This window comes from Convolutriloba macropyga, chromosome 1 (genome assembly GCF_964194025.1).
Source record: "Convolutriloba macropyga chromosome 1, txConMacr16.3, whole genome shotgun sequence".
In the NCBI taxonomy this organism is placed as follows: Eukaryota; Metazoa; Xenacoelomorpha; order Acoela; family Convolutidae; genus Convolutriloba; species Convolutriloba macropyga.
In genome coordinates this window covers 8,602,124-8,629,148 of record NC_134468.1, presented here as the reverse complement: position 1 = coordinate 8,629,148, position 27,025 = coordinate 8,602,124, and the positions used below count along the sequence as shown (strand labels likewise).

Below are 27,025 nucleotides of genomic sequence, written 5' to 3'. Positions count from 1 at the left end.
CAATTTTTTGTATCTTCAGAATCGAATATTGATGTGAATGTGATTCGTGTCTCAATTGACACTGACGCACAGTCATGACAGATACCGTGGCACTGTGGTCGCGGGTCAAGTCAGTTTTGGTTGCCAGTCGTGATAACCAGAAACTGCTCCAAGACGTCTACAGCAATTACAACATCCCGATTGAAATCAGGGAGCGTTTTCCTTCTTTTATAGAGGAGGTGTTCCTGCCGACTGTGGAAGATATCCCTGGAGAATTGGCTCCTTGTCAATCGTCCATTGTGGACAATGACAATGTACAGAGATTGCTAGAGTTCATGGTTGCCAGTATCAACGAGGAACTTAATTCTACGTCACAAAGTTAGTTCGCAAAACGAAAATACCCCCTCCCCGCACCCCATTCCAACCCCCCCTTTGATGGGAAATTGAACTGATACCGTCAAAACACCGGTGGATTATCACAAATTTTTGAAGCTTTAGAAGGAGGTACGTTCATTTTAATGGCTACATTCATTGATAAAACTAAACGATCAAATCAGACGATTGGACGTACGAAATTTATCCTTTAATATACACTTTTCAAAGTTTGAGTTGTATTTGACATCTGAATACACGATGCAAAATTTACTTCAAATATTGGAGGCATTATCAATTTGAACAGATTTCACGTGGAACAGCATACTGCTGATAACAGTGAACTGACAATCTTCAATCTAGATTTTTTCCGCAATTAGTCATGTCATTGTTCACTTAAGATGAGCTATTTACAGTCGATTTATATAGAAATAAAAAAATGGAGATCGGGGTGGTACTTAAAATGCTCCTCAAAGACAGGAGGCATACAATGTTGAATTCCAATGTGAGCTTTTTTTTATGTCAATGAGTGTAACCGCACCTCTATTTTCGGTTTAGCAAACCATTATTAGCGCACAGGTGAAAATATTTTCTTCACATTGTTAAGAAAACGAAAACTTCGGCCCAAGTTTAGTCAATTGTTTCAGAGTCAAGGTTGAAAATTGGGTTTTACTGATGAATGCTGCGCTTGTATTAATTTTCCAATAGTTTGAAAACTGGCTGTGTTTAATCATTCGTCTTCGCTATTTTTTTTCACATTTGGCAAAGTTGTAAATTTGAAACAGATTCGAAGATGTCGCTTGAAAAAGTCTTAGTGAATAGAACAAAAATTTTTTCACAGTAGATATGTCTAGTCTTGTCAAAACATTGCAAAACAAAGTATCAATTTACTTTGTGATTCGCACAAGCGGAGCTTTTCGAAAAGTTGTTTGAGGAAACTACATATTAAGTTATTTTAAGTTACGTTGCTATTAAATTTTGACACTCTAGATTTTGACACTTTAGAATTTGCTTCAGAACAGCAAAAAACAACAAAAGTTGGAAAAAAAATTTACTGCAGCATTACTGGATGTTCAAGCATCATAGATAATAAGGGGTATGCTAACATGGATAATAAGGTAAGATATACTAATCAATGTTTGAGTTATATTTGACATCTGAAGTACAAGTTGCTGGCTGCCGTAGAGGTTTTCAAATTGAAGACAAATTGTTTATGAGAAGTTTTATTAGCTCTCCAAGGTCTGAAGCCACACGAATTCAATTTTTCGGAAAGCTCAAGAAAGTTCCGAAGATGCCAACGAGGTACCTTTCAGAACCTCCCGCCGATCTTTTTTCTAGCACCTTTACATTTACAATAGCAAAAATGGAATGCTTACAGGATTAAATGACGATCTAAGCAAAGCTTTAGAGCACAAAAATAGTTTTATTATAGCTGCGAAGCTGTAAGCTGAGCGGAGCTATATTGCGGTGCTCTTGGTTTTTTTACAATTCAAAGAATTTGAATTGTATTGAGGCGCTGTCTTTTAATATCTGTTCACACATTTTCTTGATTTTTGAAGTCAAATTGGAGTAGTGATTTTGGTCACGCCGAAACAGGAAGTGGTTTTGCGGCGTGAAATTTTTTCGCTCTAAATTTAAAGTAGAGTGAGAAAACTGTGTTTGAACAAAAATTCGCTTTCTCGCTAGTGGTTTTTTTGTTCACATGCGGCAATTTTACATTGATTTTTACTTTTTTCGATTTTTTGGATTGTTTTTTTTCTAAATGGTTTTCCCAATCCATTCATAGTTCGTTCTAGGTCTAGTTTTCTGTCTAGTCAATGAAAATTCTTTGAATTGTACGTCAGGACTTGTCCTGCTATGTTTTTGTTTTTTGTTTCGTCGTCTGACGCTCTTTTTTTGTTTTACGTTTGTTCACACAGCAAAGCTGTAAAGTCAAATTTTCTGAATGACTTCTTCCTCTCACTAACAGCGTTTGCGCGCGTGACGTCATTTCTCACTCTCTAGCAAAAGTTTTTTGCGTGATTAGATTTTGGTCATGTGACTTAGCTCACTCAATAAAAGGGCTTCTGTACTTTAAAACTTAAGTTAAATTTAAATTTGGTTAAGGTCCAAGGAACTCATATGTGTAATAAGGGTCCCTAATGAAAAGGCTTCTGCGCAATGAATTTTAACAAGCTTTATTAATTTATCGTTTAATTTTTTTCGTAGGTTTTTGACCGGCGACGATAACGTTTTCAACTTATATCTGTATCGGTTTCTATCTCTATTATACGGCACGCAAGTCTATTCTTTCGCATTTATTCCGGCAATCTGCCGGCTATGTTCAAGTTTTGGCGAATTAAAAAATAACAATTTTGAGAAAAATTTTTTGCGTAAGGTGTTTCTAGCTCGAAGTTCCTTTCAAACTTGCCTTTATAAACAGCCATGATACCGGAGTCAAATAAATCTGGGTCAAATAAATCTCGGTCAAAATTGAGAAAATATGATCAAAAATTGTCAAAAAGTTTTCTAAGTTTAATTCTTTTAGGTTTCTTTAGTATTTGAAATTCCTTGTTGTTGATTCTAGGCTCAGAGAGCTTAAAAAATGATACCCCAGATTGGCCAGGAAGCCCTCAAAATTAGTTGGAAAAATCTGATCTACAAAAATTGTAGGAAAAAAGCATGGTTTGTTAATTGAGGATTCATTAAAAAAATTGCCTGAGAAATCTGAACGGTAAATATTGACTGTGAAGGCAATTATGATGTCCGGTGAAGGTTTCTAGTTTTAATTTGTATCCCTTCTCGTCGCCATTTTTCTCTTTCAAATGCTGATACAATGGTTGAATTTCTAATGTTAACTTTCTTTAAGTCGAGCAGAAATTTTCCGCCCTTTTAATAGACTGTAATTAAACAGTGAAGAACCGCATTCCATTTTCTTCCAATGAATCATTTAATGATTTAATTTTATTTGCCATTGAGAAAACGGACTTTGAGACGATTCAACATTTCAATTTTCAGCCTATAATTCGATGTGAAAGCTGTTCGTGTTTGACTCATGCAAACCCGTTTTCTATTTGAGCTACACTTTCAAGGCAAATCTAGTTATTGACTAACAAGAATGTAGTATTAGACTCCCACTACAATATCTAATTGAAATGTTTTTGTTCAGACCAAATGGAAACAAGTTATCAAATGTAAAATCGAATCAAGCTGTATGAATCATGATGAAACAAGGTTGACCATGATGCGTGCGTGTTATTTCAATAAAATCTTCATGCGCTCATATAAAATTTTATATCATAAAGTTTAAATCGTGCAAGTTATAGTACAGAGTTTGAAAATTTTAGCTATGACAGGAAGGCCCCGAATGGAGGTGTCGTGTCATCAAGCACAAGTGTCAAAACATGCTTTTAAACCAATCTGATTGGCTGAGAAATGGCCAACATTGTAATATTATGCGCTCATTTAGCCGACAATCAACATAATCTAACTTTTCGAAAGAATTGTATTGCATTGCCATGCCTCTGTGATCCGTTCGCTTTGACGCGAATCAATCACAGCCGAACGTGTGATTAGCAAAAACATTATCCATTTATATTTCTTTTCGGCTCTGCGTGATTTTAAAGTATATATGAGTTATCTTGCACCTTGTATCTTGAAACATGGAAATTATTATGAGCGAATTATATCCAACCCTTGGCCAATTAGAAACAAAAACTATATATTTGTAATCTCTGATCGACTATTTTGAGAAGCCCCAAGGTAACTTTGTCCTCACCTTTTAGATACAGACGAGGCAATAATGTCTACAATGAATCTTCAAGGAATTCTTGACAGACTCAAAACATACGCCGAGCAGGACCCTGAAATATTCAAGGCTCGCATGCAAGCGTGTCTTAACGAGGAGTTGAGAATGGTGGCGATTGCTGGCGCCTCAAATGAAGAGCCCTCATTCATGAATGGCAATGCAACAGAGTTGGTCGGCCAGATTGACGAACAGCAGAAAAATTCAATCAGTTTACATATCACAGAATTACTGACCAGAATTGCGTAAGTGTAGATTTTATAGAAAGTGTTCAAGCCATCCCGAAACTTGCGATATCATGTGTGCTCATTACTAGCTGCGAAGCTACAGTGAGGATATTATTGGGCTGATCGTAGTATTTTTACGACTCGAAGAGGAGTATTGGTTTTCCTTGAGGTTTTTGTAACCGGAAGTACTATGTGTTCAGGCGCCATTGTGACCTAGAAGCGAAAGTGACCAAAATTGCCGTGCGAACTACGTTTTGCTGAGTCAGAGAAGTTTTTTGTTCATGCGTTGTATTGAATGAATTGATTTTTGACTTTGAAAGTTTTTTTTACAGAATTGTGCATATAGCTAGCCGCTTTTACAGTTTTTTGTCGATTTGGCTCATTTCTGTTGATTGTAGTTAGGTTTTTATCATTTTTGGATCAAAGCTGTTATAATATCTAACTTTCTGCAATTAGTAATAGTGTTTTTGCGAACCCAGTAATTTATTATTGTGAGGGCAAAATGGCTCTCAATTTTCTTGTTTTGTTTGACTTTTCGATAATAACTGTTTTTTTATTGTTCTGCGAACAGTCTTTTTTGTAATAACTCTGAATGATAACGGTTTTTCAATATCCAGGTGTTGAGTTTTTTGGTTTTTAACGTGGAGTTTTCTGTATCATTTTTACTTTATGCGAAAACAATTTCTTTTCTACGTTTTTGCTTTTGAATTTGGGGAGAATTATTCTGTTTTTTATTTCGGTTTGATTTTATAGAATGAGTCTTTTTCGTGCATCGTCAAATCTTTAAATTCCGTTTTAAAGAAATCAATTTATTTTTGCATTAATTCTTCGAAATTCAATGAAATTTTTTCAAAAAGGCTATTTTTGTTTTTTTAGAAGTGAGAGATGTGCGTGAGCGTCTTATGTCTTGCCTGATGTTGTTTATTGCTTGAGCAATTTTTGTCTTTTTGGGATGAAACCATTTTCTCCATTTGTATGTGTACTTGTCGTATATGAAAAGGATTTGAATTTTATTATTTTTGTAGGTTAATTTACTTTTTGCCCTAGCTTTCTTCTGACGTAAGCTTGTTATTTCTTTCTGCCTTTAATCGCTCTGCCAGTAGATACTAGTTATTAAAAAAGCTAGTTTTGTTCGCGGAAGACGCATTCAAGTCTGTTTAGAATTCTTTTTGCTTAGTTTTTTTGAACTGTTCTGAAATTTTGATGCGATGATGCGAAGTGAAATTTTGGAGTGATGATTTGGGTCACGGAGAAGCATTAAGTGTCATCAAAGAACGAGTGGTTTTGCGGCCTAAAATTTAATCACTCCTATTATATTGTAAATTGAGAAAACGGCGTTTGAACAAAGGTTTGCGTTTTTTATTGCAGTTTTTGTTCTTTTTAGTTTGACTAGCTGTTTGACTATTGGTCTCGAGAAACTGCATAACTCACAAAGCCCACTGGCATTGTTTCTCTGTAGCTCTCTTGGAGCCTTCGTATTTTCTAAGTTAAAACTTTACGCAAGCTGCATAGGAAGTAGAGCTTCATTTTTCTTTGGTTTTTATGATTTATTGAAAATCTAAATAATTTATCTAGAGTAGTTTCTAGAATAGTTTTTCTCGTGACAGGCAATCGAGGTGATCATATTTTTTGACAACCGAGAATACAAATTGTAACGAAACTAATAATTAACTAGTAACTATTTTCACTGTTTTTTTTTTTAATTTTGCATCGGTTTGATTTTCTAAATGGTCTTCCCACTCCATTCATAGTTCATTCTGGGCCGATTTTTTAAACCAAATTTCTCTTTCTCGCTAGGGGTTTTTTGTTTACATGCGGCAATTTAACAGTGGTTTTCTGTTTTTTATCTGATTTTTTTTGGTAATGGTTTTCTCATTTCACTCATAGTCCGTTTTAGATCTAGTTATCGTTTACTCAATCCTGGACTTTTCCTGCTGTTTTTTTTTACAATTCGAAGACCTTAAATTGTAAGCGAAGCGATAGCGGCTATTATTGGGGACATCGTGGTTTTTTTTTACAATTCACAGAATTAGAATTGTATTGGGGTGCTGTCTTTTTTAAAGATTTGTTCACACATTTTCATGATTTTTGAAGTAAAATTGCAGTAGTGTTTTTGGTCACGTCGAAACAGGGAACGGAGCGAAAAAGTGATTAGTTTTGCGTTGTGAAATTGTGCCACTCTTATTTCAAAGTAGAGTGAGAAAAGTGGGTTTGAACAAAAGTTCGCTATCTCACAATTGGGTTTTTTTTTGTTCACATGCGGCATTTTCGCATTCATTTTTAAGATTTTTTAAAATAGTTTCTCCAATCTAGTCATAGTCCATTCTAGGTCTAGTTTTTTGTGTAGTCAATAAAAATTCTTTGAATTGTATGTCAGGATTTGTCCTGCTTTGTTTTTTTATATTCGGTTTACCTTTTGATCACGTTTTTCGTTTTACATGTCACGATTTCCACGTTTGACTTCTGACTTACTTCACTCACTGTTTCAACTGAATGGATTTTAATTTTTTAACGCATTCCTTTGCGCGATGTGGTTAATACTGTCAAAGTCAAAAGATCAAAATCAAAAGAGATGGGATAAACCGATAGTCTGGTCATTAAGTCGTTTAGAATTAGGTTATCAAAGTTCAATAAAGTGTTTGCTAGCTGACATTGGTATTCAGCTTGTTAGCTTTCAGTTGAGAGCTCAATTAAGTATAGCTTAAGAATTCAACTGAAACTGCACGCCAAATCAGAACACTTTTTGACACTGAGAAAAAAATTAGGCCAATTCATCTCTTCTTTTCTTTTTCTGTTTAAATCCCGAAATGCATCAAGCGCGTCAACGGCGGCTGTTTTCCGACAATCTGGCGGCTTTGTTCGAAACATATTCCCGAGAATACTGCTGCAATTTTTTTGAAGTGATTAGTTTTGCTCTTGTTGTTTAAAGTTTTATGGGAATTTTTGTTCATCAAATTGATCAGTTATGCCTCTCAGCAAATTGAAAAATTGAAGGTTTCTTTCTTAATTATTTTTTCTTAAGGTCCCGACTCCTCATTCTCTCAAATAGCAACGAATTTGACGGTTACATTTATACATTTGTGCACTGCCACAGTGATTCTGACTAATTGCAGAAAATCCGGATTCCATTTATTGCTCTCTAACGAACTTTGTAGCAAATATAACCGACTAAACGTCGGAAGAATTGCTCTTGAACGACTAGTGGGAGCTCTAACCAATTGCAGCCTGCTCCAGTCGGGGGGAGGGAGGGAGGGGGAGCCTAAATGGGACTAAGAAGTTCAATAGCGGGCTTCAAATAACCACATTAGAGGTTAACATAGCACTATTAAGATTTAAAGTAAAAAATGGCACCAGTTTCGGCGCACTTTTCAATTGACTTTTAGTATTAAATTGCCGCCAATTGAGTTCAGTTGCTTGAAATTGTGATTGAGAAAGAATTTTAGGTCACGCGAAACGCAAAAATTCACTCGAAAAGTCAAAACAGTCAAGCGAAAATTTTGCATAAAAAAGACACACGTTTACAATAACTGCTATGAACTTCGTTCAAGAGCAATTAATAATATTAGTCCTGTGGTCTTTTCTAGTGCGATATTTTGCTTGACCAATTTTTGGTCTGACCCATTTGACTTCTCAAAAACGGGATAAACAGGCAGAGCTCGGAGGACATTAAGTAGACATTAAGCTATCTTAGAGCCCTACACCTTACTAGTATGCCATTCACCGAAACTGTTTTGAGGAGACAATTTCATGGCGGGAAGGGCGATTCTTCCCCCCACTTACCCCCTCAACACTCCCCCGTCTCCACTCTCCTCCAACTTGGCGATTTGGACCCCCTCTCGGCCAGCTCTCCCACAACCCTACCCCCACCGCCCCTCCCCAATGCTAACATCCCTAAGCCCCAGCTGGCTACTACTGAAGCCAACCGCTCGCCGGTCGTTTGAGAGCAATTGGCCCGATGTTAGTCGGTTATGTTTTCATTTGGTTTTTAATCCTAGTATGTTGCGCTTCAATGCAAAGTTTGTGATGCTTAGTGCGAGAGTTGTGAATGAGGATGCAAATATCTCCATAATCCAAGAGACGCAAGACCACTTCTTCTCAACAGTGGAGAACTACAAGCAGAGAGAGGCTGAGGCTAAGTTGTTCAGATCACGCTATGGCGACACCACAGCTGCGGCTGTGGCTACATCTGCAACTGATGGCATTGCATTGCTCACGGGTAAATTTTCCTGGATTTATTCCTTATGATCTGTTTACTGGGTGCTTAACCTCTGTTAGTTTTCAGGATATGCTTTGTTCGAATTATGACAATCGCTAATTTGCCTTAAGTGAAATGACGGGCTAGTCTCATCTCATTTGTTTGTGAAAATTTGTCATGACTAATTGAGTTGGGAAAATACTATTCTAAGCGAAATGTTTGAAAATATTTTGCCGCTCATTAAATTGAGTTCTCTATGAGCAAGCAATACCTGTTCAAAAATTTCTTTGAATTGCTCGACCCAGATCAATTATAATAATAATAGGTACTACAGTAATAGGTACTACCACATTTGATAGTTATTGGGATCTTTTTCGTTTGTGCACCTCCCACCCTCCTAGTACGTTATCCGCGAAAGATCCAGTTAATGTACACCACTATAAATTCTCAAAATGTCGATTACAATTGTTCTATTCCACCAGTCGCATCAAGGAATTGGTAATCCCACAAAATATAGCAACAAAATTACTGCAAGTTGTTTCAATGTGACCAATATTTAGGCGGTAACTCGTCGAACCCCAACAGTGCAACCTCTCCAATGGTTGGGCAAGATGGACAGTTGTCAGGACCCCACAGTCCCTCGGACCCCCTGGGTAGTGTATTGGCTGCTGAGGCGCAGGCTCACACGGATGTGATTCTGGCTGCAAAGACAATCCAGAGCAACAGAGAGGCTGTCTACAACAGTCTATCAGGTCAGCACTCGTGAAGTGCTTTTTCAAACAACCCTGAAGCTAGCTTATGATTGGATTTCTAAGATTAGTTGCGAGGAGCTTTTTATAATTATGCCAGTAGTTTGTAATTTTTTTTCCAATTATACATAAATTTTTTAAGCTTGAAAATAATGTAAAATTAACTTTCTCTATTATGAGTTCAGAATTTTCTGAGTCTGTTCGTTAATTAGCATCTTTCCTGTTTGACATTCATTGATGTATTACTTTGCTCTATATAATTGTTAACTTCTTACACTCCCTCTAACTGTTTGTGGTTGTTTCTACTAACATTTTAGGAAATCGATTTTTTTTCGTTTTTTTGTCGCTTAATTCGATACCTTTATCTGACATCATCTCTAGATTCGAATAAAAGAATTCTGTTTGTTGCAGACATAAATGGATTTTTCTGGATAACTGGCTTGCCATTTGGGGTGGAAATAAATGGAATAAATTAATTGTTAAGGTGCTAGAATGTTAGACCTAAATGGGGGACAAATTCACCCTCCCTCATAGCGAATTAGGCTAAACTGGCATCCGGTTAGCGCTCCGTATTTTGAAATAGTTGGTGGCGTTGTGTTGTAGACACTGTTGGCATGATGGAGGTTCTGAAGAAACACATTCTTGTCCAAGTGGTCGAGTGGTGTTCCAAGCAACAGAGCTACGCTTTGCCACTCACATTTTCGGCATGTGGAGCCAATGCCACCCCTTCCACCGCCTCCTCAAACCCCTCAACACCTGCATCATCAGTGCAGGGTGCAGTTGGAGTTCCCCTGCTTCCACGTGACTCATCTACCCTGTCTACCTCGAGTGCCTCAACCTCAGGAGCCACAGCTGTTGGCACTGTCGATGGTTTCCACACAATGCCAGAGCTCCTGGAACAGAACCTGAACCGGGACTTGGACAAATTGCAGTCGTGGTGTGAAAGCTTGTGTGACAGTGTCCTCAGAACCAGACATCAGGTCATTATCAGCAGTCGTTGAAAACATTAGCGTTGAAGATCTTATCAATTGTCAATAGCTTTTCTTGGGTCGAATTATTGCCGATGTCTTAGAATTTTTGGTGATAGCCAATGATCTTTACCTACACACGAATTTTTCCTCTTTTTTTATTGAAAACAATATCTTCGAATATAGGGAATGACATTTTATTTGTCCCCGAAGAGAGGTGACATAAGATAATTTTTCTACATTATGTCACCACACTAGGGGAAAGTGATCAAGTTTTAAATTGATTTTTGTATACATAAATTCTTTGACATAACCAAGCTTATGTGATCCAGTTACTCTTTCGTTCAATAAATTCGCAAATTAATTGTATTTAATGGAGAAGCACAATTTTGAGTAACATCAGCCAATGTTAGAACTTCATCTTCCAACATCAACTGAGTTTGTTTCAGTGTCGGGAGTTTGTGCTCCTGAAAGAGACAGTTCCACTCCAAGCTAGTGACGATACCTCAATGCAAACATTACTCTCTAAGGTCAACCTCCTCCTCAAAGATCTTGTTGAGAAGACGTTCCTTGTTAACAAACAGCCACCTCAGATTCTCAAGAAGGACTCCAAGTTCAGTGTCAGCGCCAGACATCTGGGTAAGCTCTGGTTTATGCGTGGTCAAATTCCTTTACGACCGCTATCTCTAGAATGTCAGATCTTGAATAGCGATAACTTGTTCGCTGCTTTCAAACGAAGTTTGTAGCAATTGTATTAGTCCTGCTGTTCTTTCTTCATTGCAATTTTTTGAACTACCGACTCGTCGTCTGATCGTTTTTTTTTTGTCTGAGCATTTGACTTTTTGTCCTCAAAAACGGCAGAAACGGGTAAATCCCGGAGGGTATTAAATTACTGATTCGCTGAGCCCCCCCCCCCGCAACGCTCAACCCACACGCCAAATTAAGCTAAAACTAGCCTTCATCGCTCGCTGGTAGTTAGAAGTTAGTCTGTTACGTTTAATAGCCGCCCTCATCTTCTCAGCCGGCTATTATTCCGCTCCTATTTTTACGACTCGAAGAGGAGTATTGGAGAAGTCCTTTTTTTTAATCACTTTAGTTGGAGTGAATTTTGAAGATGGAAATGAAACGCGTGAAAAATTTTAGAGTGGTTTGGGTGCTGAACAAAAGTGAAGAGGGGAGCGAAAAGAGAGTGGTTTTTTGTTCATTCCGCTGTTTTCGAGAGAGCGAGAAATTGAGATGTGAAACAATTTCTGTGAGCGAGCGAAATTTTGTGTTCACGTGCGGCTTTTTAAAACCGTTTTTTTGTTAATTTTTTTGGTTTAGGAGTCTTATTATGATATTGTGTGATTTTAAAGGTTGCTTTAATAGTGGTTTGTAGGTTTTTGGTCATTAATAAGAATTTTATACCATTTTGCTGGTTTTTCAGCTATTTTGCTGAATTTTAGGCAATTTTTAGCAATTTTTTGCGTTGTCTTGTTATATTGCTTTGTATGGGCTTTGAATAGACGCATGTTAGCTACTGAGTCTTTAGATACCAAGTGATTACATTTTCTTAGGTTTTAAACGATTTTTTTGTTAAAAAAAAATGACAATAAACTGAAACATTTTTAATTCTTCTTCTTCTTAATTTTTTTGCGGTTTTTCGCCTTTTTTCTAAACTTAGAGAAGTTTCTTAGCCTATTCGGTTTTCCTATTGTTTTGGAAGTTTTTAAGTTTTTTTTTTGCTCCATTTAACTTTTTTTGGCTCTATGTGCTCTTGTGTTATCAAAAAAGCTTTTTTTTCTAAGATTTCTTTCAAGTTGTTTTTATATGCTCTTTGTGTTCAAGTTTTTATAGCATTTGGGGATGCTTATAGTCGAATTTAGTTGTTTTTGATGCTTGTTGATGATTTTGATTTCAGTTTTGAGTCGTTTTATTAAAGATAATTGAGTAATTTTTATGAAGATTTCCGCGAATTTTTGAGATTTTTTTTGAATTTTTGCTGAAATCTTCTGATTCTGCTTTTTGCTACTTTTTAGTATTCTAGTTTTTGAGCTTTTGATAGGAACTTTTCTAGAGCTTTTAATGGAATATATTTAGAGCACTTTTCAATGACAGATATTACTAACTTTTCTTAATCTTTTTACTTTTTTTTAATCAAATTTATTGGAGTGAATTTTGAAGCGGGAAATGAAACGCGTAAAAAAATTTGAAGTGATTTTGGCGCTGGAAAAATCTGAAGAGTCGAGTGAAAAGGGAGTGGTTTTTTTCATTCAGATGTTTTTGAGAGAGCGAGAAACTGATGTCTGAAAAAATTTTCTCTAAGCGAGCGAATTTTTTTTTTCACTTGCGGCTTTTAAATGCAGTTTTTTCCAACTTTTGATGGTTATGAAGTTTGATTAGGACATTGTATTAGTTTTAGGCTTGTTTTGATAGGGATTGAAGTGTTCAAGTAGTTAATTTGAGTTTGTTGCTAATTTGGAGTTTATTGCTAATTTAATGGTTTTTTGCCTGTTTTTTTTTGTTTTAATGCTTTAAGTGGGAATCGAATAGAAGCTTGTTACTTACGATATTTTCGGTTACCAATTGACTAAAGCTCTCTTGGTATCAATTTAGTTTTCTTGGGAAATTTGGTAGAAAAATTGAGAAATTTTAAACAATTTTTTCATATTTTTTGGGAGTTTTTCTCTTTTTTTAAATCTGAGAAGTTTCCAAGCCTATTATGACTTGCCCATAGTTTTGCGAACTTTTCATTGCTATGAGTGCAAAGGAAATTTATTCGGTTTTATGCTTCCTTGTACTATTAAAAAAAAACTCATTAAGTTTTTCTAGTTTTTTTTGTTCAATTTGTGTTCGAATGTTGTTTCTATTCTTCTTTATTTTTTATGGCATTTGTGGAAGTTCAGGGTTCACAATAGTTGTTCTATTTATTAAGTCATAAGTATGGGCAATTATATCCTTCGAGTCGTTTCCGGAATTTTTCCGGCTATGTTGTTTTTGTTACTTCGTCGAACTTTTTTTCGCTTTACCATTTTGCCGCTTTTTCGACATTTTGCGTGAAATCTTTTTGACTTCTCTAGACTAGTTTCTCTCTTCTCTCATTCTGCAAAAAGTGAATTTGAACATCAGTTGCTCAGCAAAGCAATTCAAAATGAACAGAGTCAGTATAAAAAATTGAAGTCAGAAATAGAAACGGGATAAACCCATAAAGCCCAATTTTAGATGCCCGCTATTTGAACGTCGTTCCTATAAGTCTTAGGTACCATCTCTTATGCTTATTGGCGTTGATAGTAGACCCTGTAGCCTCTCTCTAAAAAACAGAAGTATTTTCAACTACGAAATGCCATCAAAATAAATTGGACTTAAAAAATTTTTTTTGTACAAAAATCTTTTTTTTTTCAAAATCTTCTATTCGTTCAATCCCAATCATGCTTATTGGAATCAACGGCCGCTATTTTCCGGCAATCTGCCGGGTATGTTTATCAATTGATACTCTTGTTTTAGTGGGACACAAATTGTTGAGTTACATCAACAGTGAGTCGCATGGGAATGCGATTAGTGTGAGCAATGTGAACATAGACCTGTACTACGACTACGTGGCTAAGAATATAGTCAACGGAGAGGCATCACCCAAGACATCAGCGACAGCTGCTGTTCTCACAAATAACCAGGTACCCACTAAGCTTTTAAGAAAGGTAATTAACCTCGGTATATTTTTTAAGTATTAAGGTGCAATTTTTTCTTAATTGTGCTTTAACTGACCGCTTTCCGTTTCTGGCCCCAGCGGTAGAACCGTTTCAAATTAGATTCCAGTTATTTGAACGTTAAGTTTTTGTACAGGTTAAGAATGAGACAAATTTACTGGGTAAACAGTCTTGCACAGTGTTCAAAAACTTAGTGCTGACTAAGCTGAAGAGAACAGAGAAGAGAAATGCTCACTACACGGAGAGTGTCATGGAGGAGAAACTCAGGTTCATCCTACACACAGAAATCACCATGACCTCCAGGAGTGACATGCTGGTCCAGGGACTCTCAACTGTGCTTGGAAGTAAGTCCATGATCCAGACTCTGATTCAGACAAATTCAGTCGAAAATATAACATGAATCAGTACTGAGTGCTTATTGAGTCTGTACCAAAGTCGATGTACCAAAGTATGAGTATAAGTTACTATGGTGATTCTAACCCTGATTCAGACTCTAAATACAATGAATTGAGAGCAAAACGTGATGCGAATTAGTACTGATAGTTTTCTGTGAAATTTACACTCAATTGCTGTTAGAATTCATTACGGACGCCCAAATTCCCATGCCTTTTCTTTTGACTTCAAAAGACGTATTATACACTTAAAACCCACTTCCTCAGATCTAATTTTGGTAGGGACATTGGCAGGGTTCTTCCATGTATTTATCCATACGAGACGTCCCATTTCTCTATCGAGTTTTTCACAACAGTGTAATCAAATTTTTCTTTACTTGTGAGTACTTACTTTGGAAGTAAGTGAAAACAATTATCCGGTTCTTTTGTTTTTCGCGACATTCCAATTGATAAAAGTTCTTTCGAAAAACCGAAAGGTCGGGAAAAATCTTTTCAATTTCAGTACTGCGTTGGTCCTTGGAAATAAGATTTCGATGCTAAAAATAGAATTATTAGCCTTCAGATCTCATGGTGATTCTATCTCGTTGCTTATCAGATCCAAAATTTAGTTGTTATCGAACACAGTCATTACCTTCTCATCTGTTGACTCGAATCTTTAAGGTGTACTTTACTTCATAGAAAATTATGCAATTGCTCTCAAAAAAGTTTGAAGAAATTCGTGCAGTTGTCTTCTTTACTAGTCGATGAGGATTACTGGTATTATATAGGTTCTTAAGGTAAGCTGACGGATATCTGTGACAAAACTAAGGAGTCTTTCTTTTCGAACATTGTCTTCTGTTTTTGAACTTTGGGCCTTTACATTTAGAGTACTCAGTTCGTTGATAATGTTCAGTTGATAGAAGTGAAAAGAGCTCATAGATGAGTTCATGGTTATTCGAAATAAATTTAGCTCATTTGAAAGACGCTTCAACACGCAATTTCGTTTTTCAAGTTAGAGGAAAATTAAGTCGGTTCAATGGGAGCAATCTACAGTTGGTCCTCTCTTTTATTTCGGCCTTTGTTCGCTAATAATAGGCTTCTTCTCTGAAATTTAAGTATTTAGGAATTTGCCGTTCCTTTTAAAGCAGTTTTAATCAGTTCAACATGAGAATTCTGTCAAAATTGATTTTTTTGTTCGCAATTGAGTTCCATTTATCTTCAGCAAAAGAGCCAAAAATGTACCATAAAGTCTGCAGAATTGTTGTGCAGTTTAATCTCTCATAGCTTTCTTTATATTAGTCAAATTTTGAACTCGTCCTTAAAGGTCTTGCTTTAAAATTGTTAAGATTGTCTGTTTTGTTGTAACCTTCCGCGAAGAACAGTTTTTTTAAGTTTTCAGATGCAAATAAGACTTTCTGTCGATCATAGCTAATTGCTCAGCAATTATTTTTGTCCTGTTGGTCTTTATTATGCTATTCGTCGTGCTACCAATTCGTCAGTGTTTTCGTCTGACCACTTTTCGTCCTCAAGAAGGATAAACAGGTAACGTCTGGAGGATACTAAGGTGCTGAGCAGTTCTCTTAGCCATATGACTTTCTACTCTCTAAGCATGTGATTCAAGGAATCTGTTGAAGAGACTTGATTACATGTTGTGAATGGCGTATCTTAAGGCTAGCCTCCTTAAGCACCAGTTGGCTACTGGCAAAGTTGGCTGCCCGCCAGTCATTTGATTGTCCGACGTTAGTTGGTTATGTTTGGATTAGTCAGCTATGTTAAATATATTTATAATGCAAAGCTACGCTTGTTAACAAAAGTAAACGTTCAAATCGCAAAATTACATGGTTCTTTGCCTGTATTTTAGTAACTTTTATAGCCTTTTTAGTAACTATAAGAGCATTTTTAGTAACTTTCTGATTTTGTTTTTCTGTAAATTTTGTATCGATCGACTCGAAATTGATGTTGATCATTGAATTTTTTGTAAAAAGTTCAATTTTTTTAAAAACTTCAATTAAAACGACGGAGGCATGATCAATCTGAACAGATTTCTCAGCTTACTGCTCTTTATGGAAAACCGGCGAATTTCTGATTATATCATTCAAAAACCGGCTGTTTTCTATGATTTTGCTATTTGAGTGTTTTTTTTTCTGTTAACGACTGTATTTTGGGGAACCGTTTTTCTTTTTGTTTCGTCCTCTGACGTTTTTTCATATTTTGCACCCCTCAAATCTGTTTTGTTTTCACGTGTTCATGCTGCTCATCAGTTGCCTTTATGTACGTGATGTCATTCTTATGCTCTTTAGTAGTATTTTTGCTGAATTGCGTGATTAGTTCTTGTATAAATAGCCGCGAAGCTCTAGCTGAGGCTATTATTGGCTTTCTCTTGGTTCTTTTAATTTCGTCGTCAAGATTTTTGTTACGACGATATGACGTCGCAATCACTTCAAATCTGCTTTTTGTTCATTCGTTCATGCAATTTAAACTGAATTGCGTGCGTGACGTCATTTTTCGCGCTTAGTGGAGCGAGTTTTTCTTCATTCTCGTGATTAACTTTTGGGTCACACGTGACGTACCTCACTCAGAAATAACTCTCACTATGAAATTGACTTTTCTTTACGTTAATTCAAAGAGATGAGGTCAAGTGATTGTGTGTAACTCTTAATTGAAGGTTATTTGAGAGCAGCTAATAGAAGCATCAATAGTTTGTACAGTTTCTTAATCGAAATCAGCATTTAATAAAAGGGATTTCTTTTTTGGTCTGTTTCTTTTACAATTTTTTGAGACTACGGATCTACAAAGCTATTGCGGCTATTTTCAGGCAATCTAATAGCTATATTCATAAATTACTCACCTCATTCTCTAAATAACTTTCTATTACAGGAACATAGATGAAATGAAATAAGGAATTTTAGTTTCACGAAATGGAAACATTGCATTTTTTTTAAAAACTTTCGGATTTCAATTTAATTCAACTCAATAACCGTTGATATCTATTTTCTACGGCATTTAAGTCTGTTTTGCAGCAATTCAGGCAATCTGCTGGCTATTTTTCATTATTCTAAGACTGTTATAAAGGTTTGTGTCTGTACAATTAAGTAATCGGTTATGAAACTGCGCTCTACTAGTTTAGCTAGTTTACGAACTAGTTCTTGGCCATGGTTGTACAAACGTGTTTAAACGAAGCGATGGTTCTGTCTTTTCATATGCATGCTGTTCTGCTTGTTTGTTTAGAAAGTGAATATTGTTTCAGCTCTCAGTGATCTATTGTTTCCCGAAGTTTTCATGTTTTGGTTCTGAGCAATTTATTAAAACATAGGGCTATTCATAACATTATTAAAAATTAGTGCTATTTTATCCACCAATGTTTTATTAATAGCCGCACTGCGATAGCTGGGGCTATTATTGGACATCTCTTAGTTTTTTACAATTCAAAGAATTTGAATTGTATTGGTGCGCTGTCTTTTTTAAGATCTGGCACGCTTTTTTCGGCTTTCACGTTAGTGAGAAGTCAAATTAGAGTGGTGATTTTGGTCACACTGAAACAAAAAACAGAGCAAAAAATCGAGTTGGTTTGATGCGTGACTTTTTTCAAAATGCCTTCAAAGTGAAGTGAGAAATTGGTGTTTGAACAATTTGGCGGTTTTTGAGACGGATTTTTTTTCAGGTGCGTCAATTTGACTTCTGTTTTCAGAGTTTCCTCTCCTTCAGTAATTTTAAGACGGTATATTTGTGTTCTAATTGTGTCTATTTGCCTTTGCTTGAATTCTTTAGGGCGCAGCTAAAACTTTTTATGACTTTGCCATTATTTGTTGTCATAAAATATTGGGGAATTTTAGATTTTGGCCACTTTTTTCAAAAATTATCTGGTGTCTTACAATTTAGTATCGTCAATGACAGGACTGTTTGGTTGCTAATGAGGCATAAAAGGACCTAATTAAGGGTTCGTGTTAATAGCCAGTGGTTTTCATGACTTTGACATTGCTTTTTTCAAAAATTTTGAGTTAATTTTTGAGTTCTGCAAGTATTTATTGTACTTTTTGATGTCTTATCATTTAATATCATTGGGGACAGGTTTCTGATGCTGCTAGTAGGACTTATTTTTATCCATTTAATCATTTCTGCTAAAAGCTAGTGCTTTCTATGGTTTTGACACTAATTATTTTCAATAATAATTATCGACTTTGTTGAGTTTTGCGAGTTTTTCTTATGTCGTCTTAACTTTAATTTTGTCGTCTTAACTTGATCTCATTATCGTCAGGTCTCATTAGTTGCTAAAAAGGCTTAGATTAATGTCAGTCATTTCAGTTCATAGCTATTGCTTTTTGTGACTTAAACGCTTGTTTTTTTTAAATCTTCCTGAATTTTTTAATGTTATAGTATTTGTACTTTTTGCTGTCTTATCACCTAATCTCATTGATAACAGGTCTAAACTGTGATTATTAGGGAATCAAAAAATTGATTAATTGTATCTGTCAGTAGCGGTTGCGTTCTGTGACTTTTATACAAGCGATTTCAAAAAGTTTCCGCGAGTTTTGTTGCTATTTTTTGTTTTTTTTTTGTCTTATTTTTTAATAATAATAGTAGAAAGAGGACTCATCGTTATTTAGGTTGCTAATGAGAAATAGAGGTATATAGTTTGCAGTTTGAGTTCATAGCAGTTGTTTTCTGATGTTGATCCTGTCTTTTCAAAAATTAAAATTGATTTTTTAGGCTTGCTTGTTTTTGTTGTTCTGGTGTTGTTTTATTGCTTGGTCTCATTACTAACAGCTATCATCATTTGCCTTTTATAGAGGAGTTAATGATTGTCAGTTGGTCATAAATTATTTCAATTCTTTGAATTGTATTTCATGACTTGTTCTGCTATGTTTTTTTATTTCGTCGTCAAGATTTTTGTTACGACCATATGGCGTCACAACCACTTCAAATCTACTTTCTTTCATTCATTCATGCAATATCAACTGAAGTGCGTTCGTAACGTCATTTTTTTCCTTTAGTGGAGCGTGTTTTTTCAGTCGCGTGATTAAATTTTTGGTCACACTTGACTTACCTCACTCTCAAAAATGACTTCCTCACTTTGAAACTGACTTTTATTTGCTTTAATTCAAAGAGATACGGTCAAATTTGTGTGTGTGTCACTCTAAATGAAGATTGTTTGAGAGCCGCTAATAGAGGCAACAAAAACTTATACAGATTTTTAATCAAAATATAACATATTAGCCTTCAATGAGAAGACAAATTTTTTTGGTCTGTCTTGTTTACTCTTTTTTTCAGACTGCAGATCTACAAAGCTATTGTGGCTATTTTCTGGCATTCTGCCAGGTATGTTCCAGCGATGTTTTATCAATCAATGTTTTGCTTTTAAAAATTCTCAGTTTTTGAAATAAAGATGTAACAAGACTGTCCGAAATTTATAAATTTTGTTGCTTGTTGAATAGTGAAATAGACCAAGGTTAAGCACCACAGCTGAATTGAGGTCATTTTTAGTATTATTGCAGCCCTTTTTGTTTTTCGATAGGAGTTTCGATTTTCACACCGCTAGTTTGTCGGTAATATTTTTTTATCCTAATTGGGTCGAGCAGTTCACGCACGCAAAACTCCCAATATATGTAACCAAATCTGTATGAAATTGTTTTCGGCTGGGGAGAGTAGATCAAGTTATGCTGAAATAAGAAAATTTTATTGGCATGCTCACATGGCCAAGTATTTATGACAGGATTGAAAGGAGATGAATTGAAGTCAAGCCTTCAACTTTAAAAAATTCTATGCTAAGGTACAAGTCTATCATAACATTTATTGTTAATTATGTCCATTGTGAAAACTTTGATTCTAGCGTAAAATATAAGATGGATTCACATCTTTAAAGTACTTCAAATACGCGCTTGACATGGCAAAAATATCTGGAGGGTCATTGGTTTTATTAGAATAAAATTTTCCCAATTAGTTTGATGACAGTATCTCCCAAAATACTAACTAGATTGTCACATGGTCTCCTCTGAAATTCAAGTAAACTTTTTCTCAAGGCAAAAACTTGTGGAAAAATTTTAATACATAATTGATGAACATTACAGTTACTTCTTTTCAAGAAATTCAGTTTTTTCTAACAGAACTTTATTTGGGCCGTTCTATCGTGAATGCGTTTGAGCCTAACGGATTTCCGTCTGGCTGATTGCTCTCAAACAAAAAAGGCGAGGGTTGTCAAATTCTACAGCCCTTGACACAGTGAATTCATGTCTCCTCAACAACTTCGTGACAAATTTAGAGACTAATTTTTCTGAGGATTTTATTTGTTTATCCCGTTTTTAAGGCCGAAAAGTTGAAAGCGTGAGACTTAAAATGGGTCAAGCGAAAAATCGCATCAAAAAAAGATGGCTGGACTGATGTAATTGCTGAAAACTTTGTCTGAGAGAAATTGAATTTTGATTTATTTATTTTATGAGAAAAACTGCAATAAACTCGATTAGACAAACTAAAATTCCTGCAATTGCTTTAAAAAACTCGATATTTAATTACTGATAATTTTATCGACATTAGCTATCGGATTTGCATTTTTCATTTTATTTTTGAAACATAATTAAAATTGTTATAAAATATCAGCATTAACTAGTCAAGATCGTATAATTCTTTTTCGTTTTTGTGAAGAGATAAGATATTTGTAAATGGTCAAATAGTCACGATAAGACAAAGCGTTTTATAATTAATTTGTTTGATTTTTAAAGAAAAAAAACAATGGAAGATCAGCCTACGAGTACGGCAATTGCACAGACTGAAGAAACCTCAAAGGGCTGTAAAAATCAGTTTCCTCACCAAAAATAAATACTGCCTGTGAAAGAGTTTCGTGTCATGATATAGTAACCTGTTAGATCGGAGGCCTTTTCGTTTACCTAAATTGCCCCAAAAGTATGGCCATAGTACGTAATAAATATGTGAAACCCGAGCAGTATTCGAATAGGCTATTCAGAGCCAATTTTGTATAAAAGCCAATTTAACCCCTATTACTTGTTTTGAAAGATTGGTGTGTGTTTTAGGCAGCCAGCTGTTGAAGGAGAACGACTCGATAACATTCCGACTGACTTCCATGTCTCTGCCTGTGGTGGCCATCGTGCATGGGTCTCAGGAACCAAAGGCATCCGCAGTCATCCTCTGGGACAACAAGTTTGCCAACCAGTTCGTCGATCCATTCAAAGTGCCCGACTCAGTACACTGGTGAGAGCCGTTTTCAATAATATGTTAACTAAAATCTTGTAGCTCGTTGGTTCATAATGGCATCAGTTTGGTTCATTGTTATACTGAACGGCAAAAGTAAGTTAGCACTCCCTAGATTTACGAAGGAAAAATTCAGTTTTTGAGGCAATATTACTTTGAAAGCAATTTTTACACCATTGATCCCTTAGTACTCTCGCCTACCTTTGAAATTCAGATGAAACGCAACGTTCTCTTACCAGAAATCCCAATATGAAGTTGATGAATATCATCAAAGTTTAAGAGTAAACAGAAAGTTGTCACAAGATTCAATTTGTCCACATTTTTCTCTAATGTGCAACAAAAGTGCAAACGTAGCCATAGTTGAACAAGCCTGAAAACATGTTGTGACAACTTTCTATTTGCTCCGAAACTTTGATGGAGTTCATCAAATTTACATTGGGAGTTTGATAGGTAGGCGAGAGTACTAGTGTAGCAGTAGATCTATGTTGTAAAAATTGTTCTCAAAATGTCATTTTAAATCGAAGTAAAATTGCCTCAAAAATTGAATTTTTACTTCGTGAAAATAGGGGGTGCTAACTTACTTTTGCCGTTCAGTATAATATTGAGCTGGAGGTCGTGAGCTAAAATCAATCATAAAGTTATAAAAGGGATAAACTGATTTTTCGAGATATGTCATGTGTCTACACGCTAAATATGTGACTTTTGCGATGTGAGCAAACAGTGCTAGGTAAATCACTGACCTAGTAAAACAGTACATAGCTCTTACAGTTCTATAATGGTGTCGTAGTCCTCTGTCGAGTGTGCAGAAGAGAGTTTTGAGTTTCTTACAACTTTTTTGCACAATTATTGGTTTAGTGCCCGAGATCAATTTTCCTAGTGTCACGTGTGTCAACTCAAAATTAACAACTTTCAACTTAATGTATGTAAAAGAAAAGGTTAATAGAAACCAGTTGAAATATAAAATGAGGAAACTAGATTGGACATGAAATGATTATCAGTTTCATGTTTTTTCTAATCGGATTCTTGAACCCTCTTTTTAAGCTCTGATGCTTTGTCCTTTTGGTTTATTTTTGGTCAGACGCAGCATTCAAGAAGTTCAAATTTTGTACGGCTAAATTTGTTAAAGTTTTCCAAATTCTGCAAGGCCAACCCTCAGCGTCACAAAACACTGCAACTACTTTTCTGACAGGTTGACATGACATACAATCAACCAAGAGCAATGCCGAGAGCATATATACGAGTGTAATTTATAAAGAAGCTTTTTGGCGATAAATTTGAATTTCAGTCGTTAAGCCAAGATTTGCGACTCCCGAGAGCTGAGATCATATATATGGATTACCAAAGTTTGAAATGCGCTAATGGTGTTCTTTTATGTAGTCAAATTGTAAGACACTTATTAACATATCTGGTATATCAAAGTACGCGACCAAGGAACGGTTCATGCATTGATATTGTTTGCTGGTCCTTCTAAGAGCGCCGAGTTGTTTGTTTAATAGCCGCCCTCATCTTCTCAGCCGGCTATTATAGCGCTCCTATTACAATTCAAAGAATTTGAATTGTATTGGGTCGCTGTCTTTTTTTAAGATCTGTTCACACATTTTCATGATTTTTGAAGTCAAATTGGAGTAGTGATTTTGGTCACGCCGAAACAGGAAGTGGAGCGAAAAAGCGAGTGGTTTTGCGGCGTGAAATTTTTTCGCTCCAAATTTAAAGTAGAGTGAGAAAACGGTGTTTGAACAAAAATTCGCTTTCTCGCTAGTGGTTTTTTGTTCACATGCGGCAATTTCACTTGGATTTTTACAGTTTTTTCGATTTTTAAGATCGGATTTTTTTCCAAATGGTTTTTCCAATCAATTCATAGTCCGTTCTTGGTCTAGTTTTCTGTTTAGTCATTGAAAATTCTTTGAATTGTACGTCAGGACTTGTCCTGCTATGTTTTTTTACTTCGTCGAATAAAAAAATGTTTCGCTTTACCTCATTTTGCCGCTTTTTCATTATTTTGCGTGACATCTTTTTGACTTCTCTAGGCTAGTTCCTCTCTTCTCTCATTCTGCTAAAAGTGATTTTGAACATCAGTTGCTCAACAAAGCAAAGTGAACAGAGTCAGTATAAAAAATTGAAGTCAGAAGTAGAAACGGGATAAACCCATAAAGACCAATTTTAGATGCCCGCTATTTGAACGTCGTTCCTATAAGTCTTAGTTACCATCTTTAATGCTTATTGGTATTGATAGTAGCCCCTGTAGCCTCTCTCTAAGAAACAGAAGTACGTTATGTTCAACTACGAAATGCCATCAAAATAAATCGGACTTAAAAAATGTTTTTGTACAAAAATTTTTTTTTTCAATATCTTCTATTCTTTCAATCCAAATCATGCTTATTGGAATCAACGGCGGCTATTTTCCGGCAATCTGCCGGGTATGTTTTAAATTGGGCTTTGACGGCAAAACAGACTGGGTTGAGAGGACCTGTCACGTTTTCACTCAAATTTTCTTCTGCCTCAAACTTTAAATTAAGTCGTTAATCTTCATTTAATCGTTACGCTTGTTCGCCGTTTACCCGATTAATTAGACGATCCTGGGTAATTGTGGAATCGGCCACGTGTAGTTTTAGTTTTTGGAATAATTCCAAGCAGTGCTAAAGTTTTTCTTTGTTTTTGAAAGTAATGATATTATCAAAATTGGCTGTTGTCTTTTTTCTATCTCAATATGCACTAAAAGAAAAAATATTTTAGGGTTCACGTTACTTTGAAATTACGTTTAATTGTCCTTTCTAGGGAATAGCTGAGATGGCTAATAGCGACAGTAGTTTTCTTTGGGTAAGTGAATGTCCAGCTTTAATTATGTTCACTCGTCAGTCTTTGCACCCCTATTTTAATTGTGGGGACTAATTATATTTGATTTGAATCTATTTGTCAGTAAATACCGATCTTGAAATCGGGTGAAACTATGTAGTGGATAAATAAATGCAGTGTTAAATAATATAGGAGTTACTAAAACAATATAGGGGTTAATAATATAGGTGTTACTATAGGGTTTAGTAAAGTCAAAGGGTACTAAACGTCAGGGCACTTGTAATGTTTATTGTTGTCATGAAGCGAACGGTGAAATTGTGAGATTTGACATTTGTTCATTTAAGGTACGAGCTCGCAGATCTTCTGAACTCGCGTTTCGTCTTCGGAGGAGAAGTGAACCGACTCGGAGCGGAGGACTTGAGTTTCCTATGTAGCAAATTGTTCCACAACCAGCCTATACCTGAGAACCCTACGGACAAGCACAACAAGAACTTAGTTATCACTTGGGCGCAGTTCTACAGGGGTCTCTCGCCCGGAAAAAATTTCACGTTTTGGGAATGGTTCTACGAGATTACAGAATTGATGCATGATTCGAGTAAGCTTTTGACCAACGAAAAAAAAATGTCTCAAATATCGCAGATGTTTGCTTATGTGACGATTCTGACGTGCATTACTATTAAAGATAGTTCACGAAATTTTTGCAAGTTAGGGTATAGTTAGGGCGATTCATAAGTCCTGGCCCCTCTAAGCTACGAGTGGGAAGTAAAAGGAAAAAAGCAGATTCTCAAAAAGTTTAAGACGTAATTAATAGCCGCCCTCATCTTCTCAGCCGGCTATTATTGCGCTCGTATTTTTTTTTACTTCGTCAAACTTTTTTTCGCTTCACCATTTTGCCGCTTATTCGACATTTTGCGTGAAATCTTTTTGAATTCTCTAGGCTAGTTTCTCTCTTCTCTCATTCTGCTAAAAGTGAATTTGAACATCAGTTGCTAAGCAAAGCAATTCAAAATGAACAGAGTCGGTATAAAAAATTGAAGTCAGAAATAGAAACGGGATAAAACCATAAAGCCCAATTTTAGATGCCCGCTATTTGAACGTCGTTCCTATAAGTCTTAGTTACCACCTCTAATGCTTATTGGTGTTGATAGTAGCCCCTGTAGCCTCTCTCTAAGAAACAGAAGTATGTTCAACAACGAAATGCCATCAAAATAAATCGGACTTAAAAAATATTTTTGTACAAAAATCTTTTTTTTTCAATATATTCTATTCGTCAAATCCCAATCATGCTTATTGGAATCAACGGCGGCTATTTTCCGGCAATCTGCCGGGTATGTTTTTAACATTTGGAGAAGTTTGATCATTCCGTAATAGTTCTTATGTTGAACATAATTAGAAATCTATTAAATTTCCCATGATATATCCGCGAATTTTGATTGAAATATATTTCCACCGATGTGTCGAGTTAGCTTTTTTAGGTCTATTGATTTTTTAATACTTATTTCGTATACGAATCTCAAAGTATAGTTGCCCTACAATGCTGCTGTTAGCAATGTTTGCTTTAACCACGTATTTTGCCAAATTTTAGATTTGAAGAATCCTCTGTACATTCGAGAACTGTGGAACAAGAACTACATCCGTGGCTTCATCTCAAAGGAACAGGCCAAAGACCTGCTGATGGCAACACAACAGCCCGGCACTTTTCTGATCAGATTCGCGGAATCTGAAAAAGCTGCAATTACCATATCATGGCTCTGCTATCTTCCGGGATCAGTCACGATGGAGGTGTTCAACCTGAAACCCTTCACAGTGCGAGACCTGCAAACGAGATCTCTCCCCGATAGGATCCGAGATCTTCACGACTTGGCTTACTTGTACCCTAACTGGCCGAAAGACCACGTCTTTGCAAGTTACTATTCCTCGAAGGAACAACTCTTAGCACCCAATGTTGACGGTTATGTTAAAACTGATCTAATAACAGACATACCAATGATTGGGGAAAGGTTGAAAAAGTCTGGATATGGTCCAGATTCTCAAATCGACAATGCGGCCCTGGATAATATTTTGGAAATGCTTGCCAACACTGATTGCCCAGAGGGCGAGGAAATGGGAATGGAGTTTACAAGTCCAGGGACATAGAAAGGATAACTGGACTGCTATGAAAATTGGGATCTATTCTGTTTCGAACCCCCCCCCCCCCCCCTCCCTCTAAAAACTAAATAAAATATAAACACCCTGAGGAAAAATAGTCAGAATAGGTTTTGGAAATATACGAAGAAGGGCATTTGTTATTGCTATCCTTAAGTTATCCAGCAGTTAGGAAAGCCTTCAATTCCAGCTTATCGGATCAAGTTGAAGGATAAGACGCTAGTTGAATTTTTTGAAAATTATTGCTTTAAAATCAAAAACATTGCAAGATTATGAAAGCTAATCACCGTTCGTAACCTATCAACTAAATAATGATTTTTCTATTCTAGATTAAAAGTCAAATGCCTTTTTTATTACTATGATTGTAGCACTGATGCATTATAAATGGACCATTTTTGTTTTTCTAATTATTGGTATCATCTGTCTGTCCCTAAATTATAAATGATGCTTCTATTCCTCGTTCCTGGCCATTATAATGTGTAAATTGTAGATGTCATTTTAGTTAGAATACTATAATATCTCAAACCACGCGCATTGTTGGAGTTAATGGTGATCTGAT

General features: G+C 35.9%; 1 protein-coding gene across 1 annotated transcript; it reads left to right on the top strand.

Moving 5' to 3' along the window:
* Positions 1–26,697, top strand: LOC142334726 (uncharacterized). Its single transcript, XM_075382985.1, has 11 exons — positions 1–357; positions 4,116–4,380; positions 8,394–8,578; positions 9,118–9,309; positions 9,910–10,286; positions 10,724–10,913; positions 13,758–13,924; positions 14,094–14,301; positions 21,351–21,528; positions 24,666–24,916; positions 25,907–26,697. Exons 1-11 carry the CDS (start codon positions 75–77, stop codon positions 26,455–26,457), a joined length of 2,847 nt encoding a protein of 948 aa, XP_075239100.1. The 5' UTR covers positions 1–74; the 3' UTR covers positions 26,458–26,697.
* The last annotated feature ends 328 nt before the right edge of the window (positions 26,698–27,025 follow it).